At 40.4% G+C, this 13,248-nt stretch overlaps 2 protein-coding genes across 2 annotated transcripts; one reads left to right on the top strand and one right to left on the bottom strand.

Moving 5' to 3' along the window:
• Positions 1–278: 278 nt before the first annotated feature.
• rbis (ribosomal biogenesis factor) lies at positions 279–7,724 on the bottom strand. Its single transcript, XM_063483325.1, has 5 exons — positions 7,242–7,724; positions 3,417–3,495; positions 1,145–1,260; positions 893–1,009; positions 279–798 (listed from the first exon to the last, which is right to left on the bottom strand). Exons 3-5 carry the CDS (start codon positions 1,253–1,255, stop codon positions 730–732), a joined length of 297 nt encoding a protein of 98 aa, XP_063339395.1. The 5' UTR covers positions 1,256–1,260; positions 3,417–3,495; positions 7,242–7,724; the 3' UTR covers positions 279–729.
• Positions 5,765–12,551, top strand: LOC134634239 (carbonic anhydrase 1-like). The gene is made up of 7 exons (XM_063483324.1): positions 5,765–5,908; positions 6,186–6,383; positions 7,773–7,891; positions 8,732–8,824; positions 8,917–8,979; positions 9,071–9,226; positions 10,951–12,551. The coding sequence occupies exons 1-7, from the start codon at positions 5,881–5,883 to the stop codon at positions 11,068–11,070; spliced, it is 777 nt and encodes a 258-aa protein (XP_063339394.1). The 5' UTR covers positions 5,765–5,880; the 3' UTR covers positions 11,071–12,551.
• Positions 12,552–13,248: the final 697 nt, after the last annotated feature.

Raw genomic sequence — 13,248 nt, 5'->3', positions numbered from 1 at the left:
ATAAAAACATATAGGCCTTACTCACACTGGAGCACTAAATTTGGCAGGTCACATTTTATATAAGAACCACTCGTACCGAAACTCAGAGGCGAGCATTTCCATCTTCACAAATAGAAGTCACAGTGATCTCCTCTGTGTCTTCATTTGTGCTAAATGAGAGACACCAAAACATGTCAAAGGGGGTTGAAACCTTGAACTACAAAGAAAAACAAAAATCAAAGAGGGTAGGATGAAATTCGTGTAGTTGGAGAATTCTTTTGAAAAGTTTATTGAAAAATGACTACACGGCACACAAAGAGTTTTAAAGAGAATCGGTTAATGAAAAGATTAGTCATCTGACATATCAACACTTTATTTTGTTTCATTTAACTTATTGTTCGTGCCATATATAACATTACAGTTTGAATCTGCTCTAACGTAAGCATTTTCTGAGAATCAATAATGACAATGTGTATTCAAAGTCTAAAAGAATATTAATAAAATACACAAAGGTGCATAATCTGAAAGAACGTTACAACTGACAGTGTTCAAGTCAGTAGATTTGATTTCTTTGTGCACACATAATACGCAAAAAACCTTGAGTTGCACATGAGGTTTCACTCCCATATCAATGCAGCAGGTTCTTGGCAGCTCATCTGTAGTCCTCATTTTGAAGAGAAATGACAAAATGCTTTGAGAGCATATTCAGTCCATCATCTGTGTTCATGGTAATATCTTATTTTTATATCATTATAGCTGAGAGAAGAGTTGAGCGGCATTGTCGATATTGACAGATTCCTTTGGTGGCTCTCTGACAACCTAAGAAATTTAAAAGTATATATGTTTATAGCAATAAAATTGTTTTAAAAACACAGCTGAAAGAGTGTTTAAAGTCCAAAATTTCCTCCTTTACCTGTATTTGTTTCTTTGGTTCAGGAGCGACTGACTTTGAAATGCTCTTAACATCCCTCTGGACTTCTGTGAAGATTTGATTTAGACTCTCCACTTTCTCCTTTTTCACTGTATTGATCTGTGATACCGCAAATCATGTTAGAGCAGGTGCAACAAACACCACGAACAAGGGAGGGTACATAATATATGTACAAAAAACCCCAATAAGGCAAAGAAAACAAAAACCAGGAGTAAGAGATGAAAGAGGTCTTACATGTTTGAGTGTTGTTGTGACGGGTTTCGCTTTGGTCTTGTTCTTCAAGTGCTTGTTTGCCACTTGAAAGACGTTCTTCTGTTTTTTCCCCTTTTGTTTATTCTTTGCCATTTTACCTGGGGAAAGAACAGCAATCAGCATGGATGCGTTTGTGGAAATAATTTACTTTCTCTACCGTGATCTTCTTTTAGGGTTTTGCTGTGTATGTCTGGCAGCCTCTGCGCTGATCACACACTCGGACAGATTCATAGTTTGCTCTTGATTCTACCCAAGCCTAAAAAGCCACCTGATTAGCAACACCTCTATATACCCCAAAAAGGTGATGTTAGAAAAAGTCTGTAAATCAAATGAAAATGCACTAGTTCAGCCAAGTTTTACAGTTTTATAACTTTAGATATTCACATTTTTCTGCAAAAAACAAAAACAAACTGCTCAAAAAACAAAAACAAAGCCTCCTCCGCACACAGAGGCCATCTGTGAATCACGCATCCGAGGTTAGGCTGATGTTGGAGTTTGATTTATAAACTACATAAATTCACAGATTCTAACTGCCCGGTGAAGGTGACACGTACAACTGTAGTTTCTGCAAGAAGCATTATAAGCAATAAACATGGCACAGCTGAAATCTATGAGAGAATTCTGCAAAAAGCAAAGACAACAGCAAAAGTATAACCTCCAGGGGAAAAATATATTGCTTTGTCATTTACATTTTATTTTTATTTTAACCTTATTTGGGGAACAATGATTTCACCCAACTTAACTAATGACTCTGTACATGCAGATTTCATGTTCCAATGACAACTGAAATTAAAGTGGATAAGAAGTCATAATGTGCCTGAAGAGTTGGGGAAAAAAACAAGCATATTTGTAGCTAAAGGCCTGTGCTAATATTGTGTGCACTTTATTAATTTTTTTTATTTTTTGGAATCATTATTTCCGGTGGTGTATCTAGCCTTCATTTTTGAGGGGACAGTAGAGCAGAGCGGCGGTATCGAATCGAGCACAGTCCCCCACAGTAGCATTTGGATAGACTGCTCAACCCAACGAGATATACTGGTGTACACTGTTACTAGCTGTGTGAATAATAACAGCAGCTGTAGCGCATGCTCATCAACACGAATTGTCACGTTGAAAGGAAGCATATTTCATGTCTGCAGCACTTGCTGTGCTCTAGAAAAAGAAAGCAGGGATTTATCACCATGCCAACCAAAAGAAACCGCTGGAAAAGAAGTTAAAGTAATTTTTTAAGATATTTTTCTTTTATAACATACATCTCTTCAGATTCTGGGAGGCAGCCAGAATACCTGAAGTAAACCTCCAGGCACATGCTAAGTAGAGAAGAACCAGCTTAACTGCTGTGAGGTAACAAAGCTAACCACTGCATTACCCTGTCGCTCTAACCTGGTCGTTTTGATTGCCTGCACTTACGGATGGATATACACCTTATTTGAGTTCGAGTCACGGGGGAAGCAATCTAAGTAGAGAAGCCCAGGCTTCCCTCACCCGGCCACCACTTCCAGCTCATTCTAGGGAGACACCGAGTAGTTCCCAAGCCAGCTGACAGATATAGCCTCCCCAGTGAGTCCTGGGTCTGCCCTAGGGCCTCCTCCTGGTAGGACATGCCCAAAATATCTTGCCGGAATCCCGCTGATAAACTTATTCTCTCGGTCTCTGATGGAAATGTGGAGCTTTTCATTCTGTAAGTATGGAAAATATTGATCTTGTGCACATGGGTACAAGTTATCACGTCTGAGACCAGCAGGGGAGGGGGGGGGAATCTTTCTCAGGTACATAAAAACGCTCCCATTTATCTGGCCTCGGGACTGGCACTAGGAGTACACTAGTCTGTGACCCTTGGTAACGTTATAGGGAGTTCCAAAGAAACTGTCAAGCCTAAAGACTAAAGTTTATCATCAGTATGTTGCATTTACATGGAAGGCCAGCAAATAGACAACGTGAGAGGGAGACATTGTAAATACCTGATACACATACAGCAGTGCATTAAAAAAAAGAGTTAAGACAAACAACAGAAGAATACCATCGGGAACATAATAATATCAATATTACCGTCTTTAACGACATGTAATAATATTTCAGGCAACCTGAAATACAGTGCCGTTACCTGGTAGTTAGCTGAGTGCCTCACACGTTAGCCTGTGTTATAGTACACACAGCGACGATGAAACTAAGCGACTTATTCTTAATTGGTGTTATTTGTGTTGGTATAATAGTTCGTAAGTGTACGGCTGTAAGATGTTTATACACGACTTACCGAACTTCCTCGAAAAGTGGCGTTGAAATCCTCGTGCTACTTGAAAACACCAGCGTTCCTTCCTGATGACGTCATTTGCCTGCGACAGAAATGTAACGTTAACGCCCCCAGTCATCTGTTTCGAGAGAGCAGCTGTAGAAATGTTTATGTCCCAGACTTTCTTTCTAGGACAAATGAGATAAACGATCATTTAATTTCTTTGTATTGTATAGTGAATTAGATCCTCGTCATCTGACAAATGTCAGATCTCTCCCCTAAACTTATATATTTGGGCTGTTTTTAAAAGCTTTAAAAGGTTTAAAATTCTTTGGGGATAAAATGGGGCAGCTTTTCAAATCTCTTGGTGTTTTAAAATACATTAAAGTTGAATGAAAGGAGTTCTCGATGAGTGAGTCTGTTTACCCTCGAACTGTACGTCGGGACTAAAAAAGAAATCACGACAGGGTTTTTTACCTCATGCATTGTAGTCTCAATAACAGCAGATGGCAGCATACTATCATCTCACACCAGCATAACTTGTTTTTGCCTGAAATTTCGTTTATTCGTTTTTGCTTGCTTTAGGGACTCCATGGCAGATTATCAGCACCCTCCCCTGTCACAGCAGCCCCCTGCATATTCTGCATGTCTTCTCTGAGATTTTTCTCCTTTCCTTCCCTCTGGAAGCTCCATCTTCAACATCTTTTATCCAATATATCCCTATTCTGCACAAACCAAACCATCCCAGCATTGCCTTTTTCTACCTAATCTGTCCCTCTGATGTACTCATTTCCCATTCTGGTGATTCCCAATGAAACTTTTAACATCTTAATTTCTGCCTCCTATCTCCAAACCAAACATCATAGCAGGTCTCACTATGATCTTGTAAATCTTCCCTTCACTCTTGGTGCTATACTGCTGTCACAAATCACCCCTGACACTCGTCTCCAACATCTCCGTCCCGCCTGAACTCCCTTCTTCAAGTCTCTCGTGCAGTGCACTTTTTTGTATTTTGGTTTGTGCAATCTATTATTATGTCCTGTTGCAGATTCGTGTTTTTGTTTTTTCTTTTGGACCAATTCATACGCACCTGTTCATTACATTACCAGTGAACACTGTCTCATTTGACATTGATTCGTAGGCTAAATTCAGTAAAAGGAATAGATTTTACAGTCCCTGATAATGCATTTCTTTAAATGGAGAGAATCTCGGGGGTGGCTGTTATGAGGAAAGGAAGCCCAGAAACTTACCAGCAGCACACATCGTTGTGTATATGTATGATAGTCTGAAGTAATAATAGAGCAAACTGGCCTTTAGTTTCTGTTGTGTGATGAACTGCGCATATCAGACATATGTCCTATCATTTCTTGCTCCTGAGGCAGAAGGAGAGAGATAATCAGTGAAGCAGAGGTAAGCCAGTCGCCCCAACCATTGTGCAAACTCATCAGTTCGTATCAAAGCTTCATAGATCAGGTCCCTGTACCAGTAACACGTTGCTGTGCTGCATGGGAAGCAACAGCAGGTGGCACCATAAAACCACCAGTGCGCTTATCATTACCCTGCACGTTTTTTGTTTTTTGTTTTTCTGAAGACCCTTATTATGTCATTGTACACTGAGCTGCAGTAGCAACGGGATTATGAAGGAAGATGTATTATTTCCTTTGTTTTCATTTATTAAATTGTTGATGAAATTTGCGACAGCCATTTGCACCTTGTCTTTATCAGTGAACACTGGCTCATGTGACACTGGCCCATTGTGTCGGCTTTATTGCATCACTGACAGCCTACGCATATCATGCAGCAAATTGGCTATAGTTTTTGCTTCTTTTTTTTTTTTTTTTTTAATGAAAATCATACCAGACGTCCCCCACCTCCACCCATTTCACACGCGATTTAACGATTGCTTTGTGCGTTTGCAGACATCTGTACTCACTGATGTTTGCGACAACTTTTTGTGTGATTATTTCAAATCCACCTATCTGTCTATACCTGGTGATTGTTTGCGCGTTACTGCCACAATATCTCCATGTCACGACTGTAGCCCACTGTCCTTCTGAACGTGTCACTGGGCTACGTGTCGTCTTCACTTCCTCACATGACAGACGCGTAAAATCCGTTAGATGAAAGGTGAACACGCGCTCGTCGCCGCTTTGATCGAGAGATAGGCTATCAAAGCTTCATCACTGCTGGCCGATGAAGCGATTAAACCACCGCAGATTCAGCGAGTGAGTGTGTGTGTGAGAGAGAGAGAGAGAAAGAGAGAGAGAGAGAGAGAGAGAGCGAGAGAGTGAGAGATCCATTGATCCGCTGTGTTGCAGCGTTGCGGTGCATCTAAACTCCTCCCGGGCTGCCGGACGGACACGCCGCACACTGGCACCCTATATAAGCTCCGCAGCTGTCAGGTGGAGGACACTAGCTGCTCTGCACTGGGGGACGAGTCGCTTTAGGGGATTACAGCTCAGCGCACTCATACATCCAAACTGTCACCATGTCTTGGGGATACAAACCAAACAATGGTGAGCCGCTGCTTGCACAACATATGTATATATATATATATATATATATATATATATATATATATATATATATATATATATATATATATAATTCCTCCAGCCAGCAAGCGGGCTGTTAAATGACTGAAGGACAGTGCATTCACGGATCACTGCGGAGATTTTTTAAATGTATTTATTTACTCTGCATATGTGGAGGGGCGCTCCAAATAAAATTTTAAAAGAATCTATTTATAGATTAATATTAATTACAATGTTATTATTATTATATAATTTACAGGACCTAAGAAATGGGTTGAAAATTTCCCTATTGCCAATGGAGCCCGTCAGTCTCCCATTGACATCGTACCGGCCCAAGCATCATACGACGCGGGGCTGAAGCCGCTCAACCTGAAGTACGACCCGTCCACCTGCCTCGATATTCTCAACAACGGGCATTCCGTCCAAGTGACCTTCGCGGACGACACCGACAGCTCACGTGAGTGTGATATTAATCCTACCCGCACTCACAAATTCATAACCCTCCAGGTACTGATTCAGATTTCTCGGAGAATACACATTCTCTTACATTCATATTATTCACAGTGATCGAGATGCCGAGGTTTGCAGACAATAAAAATCAGGCTCCTGAGGATAATTTACACAATGCAGTCATCTCCACAGCTGCCACAGACTCAAGCTTTAGACTAGAAAGACATTAATACTGTGCTTATATTAATATAGATGCGCCCCAGATTCCTTAACGCCACGAGGCTCTTTGCCTTAGCGACGGCACAGATTTTGTGTCGTTTTTGACAAATGTTATATGTTGTTTGTACACTGAATACATTTGCTTAAGGTGCAGATGTCCCGTTCAAAAGGAAAGCACAAAGCGCGATTGAATTGGTAATCTAACCCCTGGTAAACCTTTCCCACGCTAGCTCTGCTAACAGTGAGGTCAAAGGCACAAAAAAAAGGGAAGGTTACTCATACACGAGCTTTGTTAATTATTAATGTCCCATGTGCGCACAGAAAACAATCACTAAGAAATTAAAGCGAATATCTTTCTCTTTCAGTAAATTATTATTTATTTATTTATTTGATATTTTGTTTCCATTATGGTCATATTAAAACTTTTAAAAGATAAACAAAACATTTTTAAAAAAGAACGTGTCCTCCACTTTTGTTTAGGATTATTTTGGATTTCAGAGTGATGAGTGTTTTCTTTTGTTTTTCTTTAGTAGCTCTCATAGGGGATAATCGAGACTATGGTTGCATAATCAACTTAGTCACAGGGATAAAATCTCTACTGCTCACACAAACTGGTTTCTTATGTTTTCTTAGAATCTTACTGTACCTGTTTTGCGCCCAGCACTTCTAAGAAAGGTGTCTGTGTAACATATTCAAGTCATACTCCACTGATTCTTCATTTTTCATGTAGCGACAGATTCCTTTTTTATCATTCGAGGCTGACAGCTGCCAAATAAATATCCTGTTTTGGGAGGCCGGGGACTCCATATGATGTTGCACCAGAAATAGAACAATATACAGGATTAATTGCTGCTGTTTGAACTACTTTGTATACTTTAAATAGATACATTACGCAACAGTGGAAAGACGTCTGGTGTTTACAATACCTGGACATTACTTGTATGTAGCCATAAGCCTGAGCTGGGTTGACACAACAGGAACTGAGACTGCTTCCATGGAAGTGTGTCACAGTCACAGCGTCTACATGTGTGTATCACATCTTATTCCATTTCCTTTTGTTCACAAATACATCGCTTTTGAAGTGTTTTTCTTGCAGGTCAGATCTTTTTATATCAGTGCTGAAAAGAGAAACACTGATATAAAGTCCACATTCTGCCATTTTTCTCTCTTTCTGCAGGTTTGACAGATGGGCCGATCTCAGGGTTATACAGGCTCAAGCAGTTTCATTTCCACTGGGGAGCTTCTGATGACAAGGGCTCTGAACATACTGTGGCTGGGACCAAATATCCCGCTGAGGTAGGGAATCTCTGGATCATTATGATAATACCGAGATGGCTGATTAATGTTGATGTACAGTAACAAAGAGATTGGGTTGGGGAGACAAATTAGAGGCCATTAAAATTTGTCAGTGGCAAATCTTGTCTAAAACAGAAATCTCATTGGTTGAATTATAATGGATCGAAGAACAAAGGCCGCCTGGGAAAAAATTATGAGCAATTAGGGAGCTGGCTTCTTTTCCCATCATGTTTGGCAGCATGTGTGGTTGCAATTTGATGTGTTTTGCCACAAATAGTTGCCTTTTCCTTATCTACTGTTTGCTCACCCAGCCATTGCTTAACCTTAGAGAAGCATATGATTGCACTCCCTAAACAGAACTTTAATAGCGCGCGGGGGGGGGGGGGGGGGGGGGGGGGGTTGCATTTAGAGATTCCAGGCCCCTTAAAAAATGATTTAGGTGGTTTGGTCAAATAGTATCCATGGACACCAGCTAGGTAGCTGGCTAATTAACCAAGCTATTCAGCAGGAAGAGGCTGTTGAAAAACGTGAGTCCCTGTATGTCAGAGTGACGTGATGTTTTTTGTTGTATTTTTGTTGGCACAGAAATAAATAGTTTAGATGTACTTTTTAATGATGTAATGTAAGATTCTTATTAGTTTACTACTTTCCTTGCAGACCTCTTGGGGTCACTGGACCTCATGTTGAGTATTATTGCCTTAATTTTCCCAACATCTGCTTTACGTTATCAAAAATAGAAAGAATTATACTATTGTTTCTTCTATAGTTTAGACATAAAGTTTCCTTTGCTTTAAAAAACTGTGAGGATTTTGTTTAATGTAAATGTAATTTTATTTCTAGCTTCATCTGGTCCATTGGAACACCAAATATGCAAGTTTCAGCGAGGCTGCTAGCAAGCCTGATGGACTCGCTGTGGTTGGAGTTTTCCTGAAGGTGAGCAGAAATGGTTAAAGTATCATTATATGCAGTATTACATCAAAACATGATAAACATTTAACCACAGTGCATCATTTGTTCTTTTTCAGATTGGTGGTGAAAATCCTAATCTCCAGAAGCTTCTCGATGCCTTTGACACCATCAAGTCCAAAGTGTGTTTCTGTAAAAATAAAATATGTTTTTTTTAGATTTGTTTCTGATAGTTTTCTTACAATGTTTTTTCTGTCCCTGTGTTTTTTAAAGGGCAAGCAGACCTCTTTTGCAAATTTCAACCCCGCTACTTTGCTCCCTGGTTGCCTAGACTACTGGACTTATGATGGCTCTCTGACCACACCCCCTCTGTATGAGAGCGTTACCTGGATTGTCTGCAAAGAACCAATCAGCGCCAGCTCTGCACAGGTATGTTTGCTGCAAACAGAGCCCATTCAGCTACAGCAGAAGGATTGGCTTTAAGCCCACGGTCTAGAATAGCTCTGTCTGCAAATCCTCTCTTGTACTACGATCTAAATAAAGGACTTAATTGTTCAGATTAACTGCGGGGCTGAAACAAGAAGAAGAAACCTCTGCAGCAGACAGAAATGCAATACAGCAGACACTTGGCCAACCGGGGGAATGAGTGAGAACAAGAGTTCACACAGATACTAGGCGCTTTTACCACAGTGTTATCAGTCACCATGTGGGCAGTCAACAGGAAATATGCATCCCACAAATGCAGCACATTTTGCAGGTGAAACACTGTGACTGTGCTGCGTTTGTAAATTCAGTTACCTAAACACGTCTTACCTAGATTTATGCTTTCTAAAATTACAGCTGACACTATCACTGAAATGAGTATTTGCCTCTTAACCATCCATTCCTCTAAACTAAAAGCCCCCTGGCTAGTTTGTCCCAGTGGATGGAGCCTTGAGTCCATGTTAAGGTTAAGTCTTTGTGGTCACGTGATTATTTCACAGTGGTGCGAATGTATCTCAGGGGTAAACATTTGAGTTGTGTGGATATAACCTTCAGATGTAAGGTCATATATGGCTGGTTCTGCAGATAATAACACAGAACTGATTATTTATCAGCTAATTATAAGAGGGTACACCCACCAGATGAATTTGTTTGTCTTAGTACTGAAGAAACACACTGTGTTCATTATCCTATGTTAATAAATCAAAAGCAATCATATGTTACTATGATGTAGCCACTCGCTTTTTTTTTTTAGTTTCATGTTCATACAAAATACTTTGGCCAAGAGCTGAGATTGATTATGCCCCTCTCACATATGTACTGCATGAAAGCTAATGCCTGTAGCTTTTAGCTTAGCTTAGACCAAGTATTGGCAATCAATTTTTCCAAGGCACCACTTGAGAAACTGGGACTGTTGTGAAGGGTTGAACCAAAAAGCTGAATTCAGTTCTGCTCAGTATTAGTTTAATCACTTTATAAGCTCATTTGTGCAGACGTCCACAACTGTCCCAGTTTCTCATGCGGCCCTTTGGGAAAACGGCACAAGCAAGCCCAGGCTCCACCAGTCAAGCTGACCATTCAACCTTTTACACAATAGCCAAAATCACTTCTTTTTACCAAGAGGTGCAAAAGATGTATTATATTCATGCATACTTTATATTTTATTCTGGTAGCCAATATTTATTTTGAAAGACGTTACTGAAAGCTGACATGCTGCTCTTTCTTTACACTGTGTTTTTGCTGGCTTGACTTGACCAGGTAGCAACTAATATATGCTTAGTACAAAGACAAGATGCTGTAGCATTGACCCCTCTTTTATGAAAAACCCACCAAACATTTAAATTTTTAAGCATCACATATGCTCAGATGGGGAATTTGTGTTGTATGTGTTACCTCAGGCTTCTGCTCTATGCTAAGCCAAGCTGACAACAGCTGGCTGTAGCATCACATTTATACTTTCAGACATGGGAATGCTATAAAGCTTCTCATGTCATGTAACTAGGAGCAAGGAAGTAAATAAGCATATAAGAAATGTCAACAATAACATAACTGCTAAGCTCAGTTCCCAAGTGAAAAGCTCTCATTGCCTGAGCAGGGGGAAGCCAGTGTTTTGTGAGTGACAGTCACAGCAGGAATGATTAACGCTACGACCGTCGTCTCCTTTTTCACAGATGGCCAAATTCCGCACCCTGCTCTTCTCCGCTGATGGGGCGGCTCAGGACTGCATGGTGGACAACTACCGCCCACCCCAGCCACTCAAGGATCGCACTGTCCGTGCTTCCTTCAAGTAGTAACCCCTCCCCCTCTTGCAACTCTTTCTGCCCTCTTGCCCTTTCCCTTCCCCTCCCCTTTAGCCTGACACCCAGAATTACCTCTCTTGTAGTAAGCCATGAAGCACACATATCTCTCTCCATCCAGTTTCAGAAGGATGTTAAATTTCTGTGGCCCATGGCTTTCCGTGCTCGACAGTCTAACTGTGAAATGGAGCACTAGGAGGATTTGCATCTCTGCTTCTATATGCATAACGAGCAAGCATAATTGATTTTAAAGGACAAACATTTCACAGTGGTTGCAACATATTTACAAAGCTTTTGCATTTGCTCTTGCTGTTTTAGAGGCATTACACAAGTGTGTGCAGGTCTCTTTTTTATTTTACCCTCAGAAAACCACAAGGGTGAAAAATGAAGATGAATTACTATCGAAATGGTGCTCTTCCTCTAGCAGGAAGCAGAAAGGACAAGCCGCTTTCAGCAGGCAAAGGGAGGAAATGTGAGGAGCATGAGGTGCACATACAAGACCCGCACCCCGGCACACAGGACCGTGCTGCTCCTGGTCTGTCTGTAATCTCTGACAGACTGCCAGCCTCTGCATCATAGCGGCTTAGTGTGACGATGCAACCGCCTCCATCACATCCTATTGACTCAGAAAAATCCCCCTCTGGCACAAATACGCACACATCGCAGACGCAGTCTCGTGCAGACATGATGCCCATAGCACTGACCTGCTTATCAATCTGAATTGCAGAACAGCATGCAGGAACAAAGGGCACGACAGCACAAAGCTGCTAGGGTTGGCTAAATTGAACACCGTGGCAGTGATTTATTTCTCTGCTTTTACATCCAGCTCTGCAAGTCTTTCATGTCTATGTCATCTCAAGATGTGTGAGTTTTTTGAGCCTGAGAGCTTATGCAAAAGGAGTCTTTACTGATACCTAAATTTATATTTATAACCAAAAAGCTCTTTTTCCTCTTGATGCCATCATAATACGGCAATAGACAAGAATAGTGCTTCTTTTAAAAATGAAATGGAATCCCCTTGTGTGTGTTTTCTCTTTTTTTATTTTTATTTTTTTTCAAGTCTTATTGTGTAGAGTGCTAATGCTTAAAACGCACAGTAATGCTCGGTCGTCCTGTGGGCGATATCACAGTGGCAAACGCACAATGCCAAGGAAGAAATTATCCTGAAGCCAAGAAAGAGGAGAACCTGCCAACAGACAAGACTATAGTGTCAGCCTGGGGTCAAGCCATGTAGGAGAACAACTAGCAAAAGGGTATATAAGTTCTCAAAAGGCTGGTTTAGACCAGTGTGCATTTCTGAAGCACTGCAGATGTTTGACTAATCCAGAAAAAGAGATGCCAGAAAGATTGTAATTAATGTAGGAAAACAAGCCTTATGCCGATACTTTGGGCCTTCCCGGGAGTACGTGCTATTGCCGTTCTATTTTGGAAGTGGATATTTTAATAGTGAAATAAATATATATTTACAACTTAAATGTGCTTTTTGTGTTTATTTTTTTCATCATTATTAATGTTAATGTATCTTCTTATTCCCTCATGCAGCATAGGCTAGCAACATGACAGCTAATATCATAACTGTGAAAATGCAGCTTTAGTGAACTTTGTTGTTTATACACATGGAAAGCAATGTGGCATTTAGTGCCATATCAGCAAAAAAGATTTAATCAAACTTCCTGCATATGTGCAGTACACGGTGTAAAGTGTGCAAGTGTTAAATTAAGTATTCCATCTATCACATCAAGCTTCAGGCTAAAATCCTACCTGAAGAAACATCCCCAAAATTATTCAGTAACAGCAGCAAAACTATAATCTCAAAAAAATGAACCCTGGTTTTCATGAACAGGAGACTCTTGAAAGAGATTTGAAATACAAAATACAAAAACTACTGTTTACTACTGTTTACTCTCAGACTCTCAGACCTACAAATTCTTACCTGCATTTCTGCTCAAATTTGATATGCCATATTTTCCTACCTTTGTTCTGTTTTTACTCCAGAAAATTTTAAATCAGGACTTAAAAACCCAACAAAGAACCACATCATACTAAATAATGAGAAAAAAAACATATTCAGTCACTCAAAGGTACACCCTCTTTCACTTTTGAGGGTTTATGTATCATGACATAATAAAAAGTTATCTGGTCCTATACCACACACGCACATGATGTATGACA

Source organism: Pelmatolapia mariae, linkage group LG9, assembly GCF_036321145.2.
Source record: "Pelmatolapia mariae isolate MD_Pm_ZW linkage group LG9, Pm_UMD_F_2, whole genome shotgun sequence".
In the NCBI taxonomy this organism is placed as follows: domain Eukaryota; kingdom Metazoa; phylum Chordata; class Actinopteri; order Cichliformes; family Cichlidae; genus Pelmatolapia; species Pelmatolapia mariae.
The sequence above is the reverse complement of the archived record's forward strand: the minus strand, read 5'-3'. Positions and strand labels throughout refer to the sequence as shown.

Bases quoted from the DNA above. Each gene is read 5' to 3' on its own strand.
- LOC134634239 (XM_063483324.1), top strand. From the start codon at position 5,881: ATGTCTTGGGGATACAAACCAAACAATG. The intron at 6,384-7,772 runs GTGAGTGTGATA...CTCTTTCTGCAG, and splicing joins GGACGACACCGACAGCTCAC to GTTTGACAGATGGGCCGATC. The intron at 9,227-10,950 runs GTATGTTTGCTG...CCTTTTTCACAG, and splicing joins TCAGCGCCAGCTCTGCACAG to ATGGCCAAATTCCGCACCCT.
- rbis (XM_063483325.1), bottom strand. From the start codon at position 1,255: ATGGCAAAGAATAAACAAAAGGGGAAAAAACAGAAGAACGTCTTTCAA. The intron at 1,010-1,144 runs GTAAGACCTCTT...GCGGTATCACAG, and splicing joins TCACAACAACACTCAAACAT to ATCAATACAGTGAAAAAGGA. The intron at 799-892 runs GTAAAGGAGGAA...TAAATTTCTTAG, and splicing joins AACCAAAGAAACAAATACAG to GTTGTCAGAGAGCCACCAAA.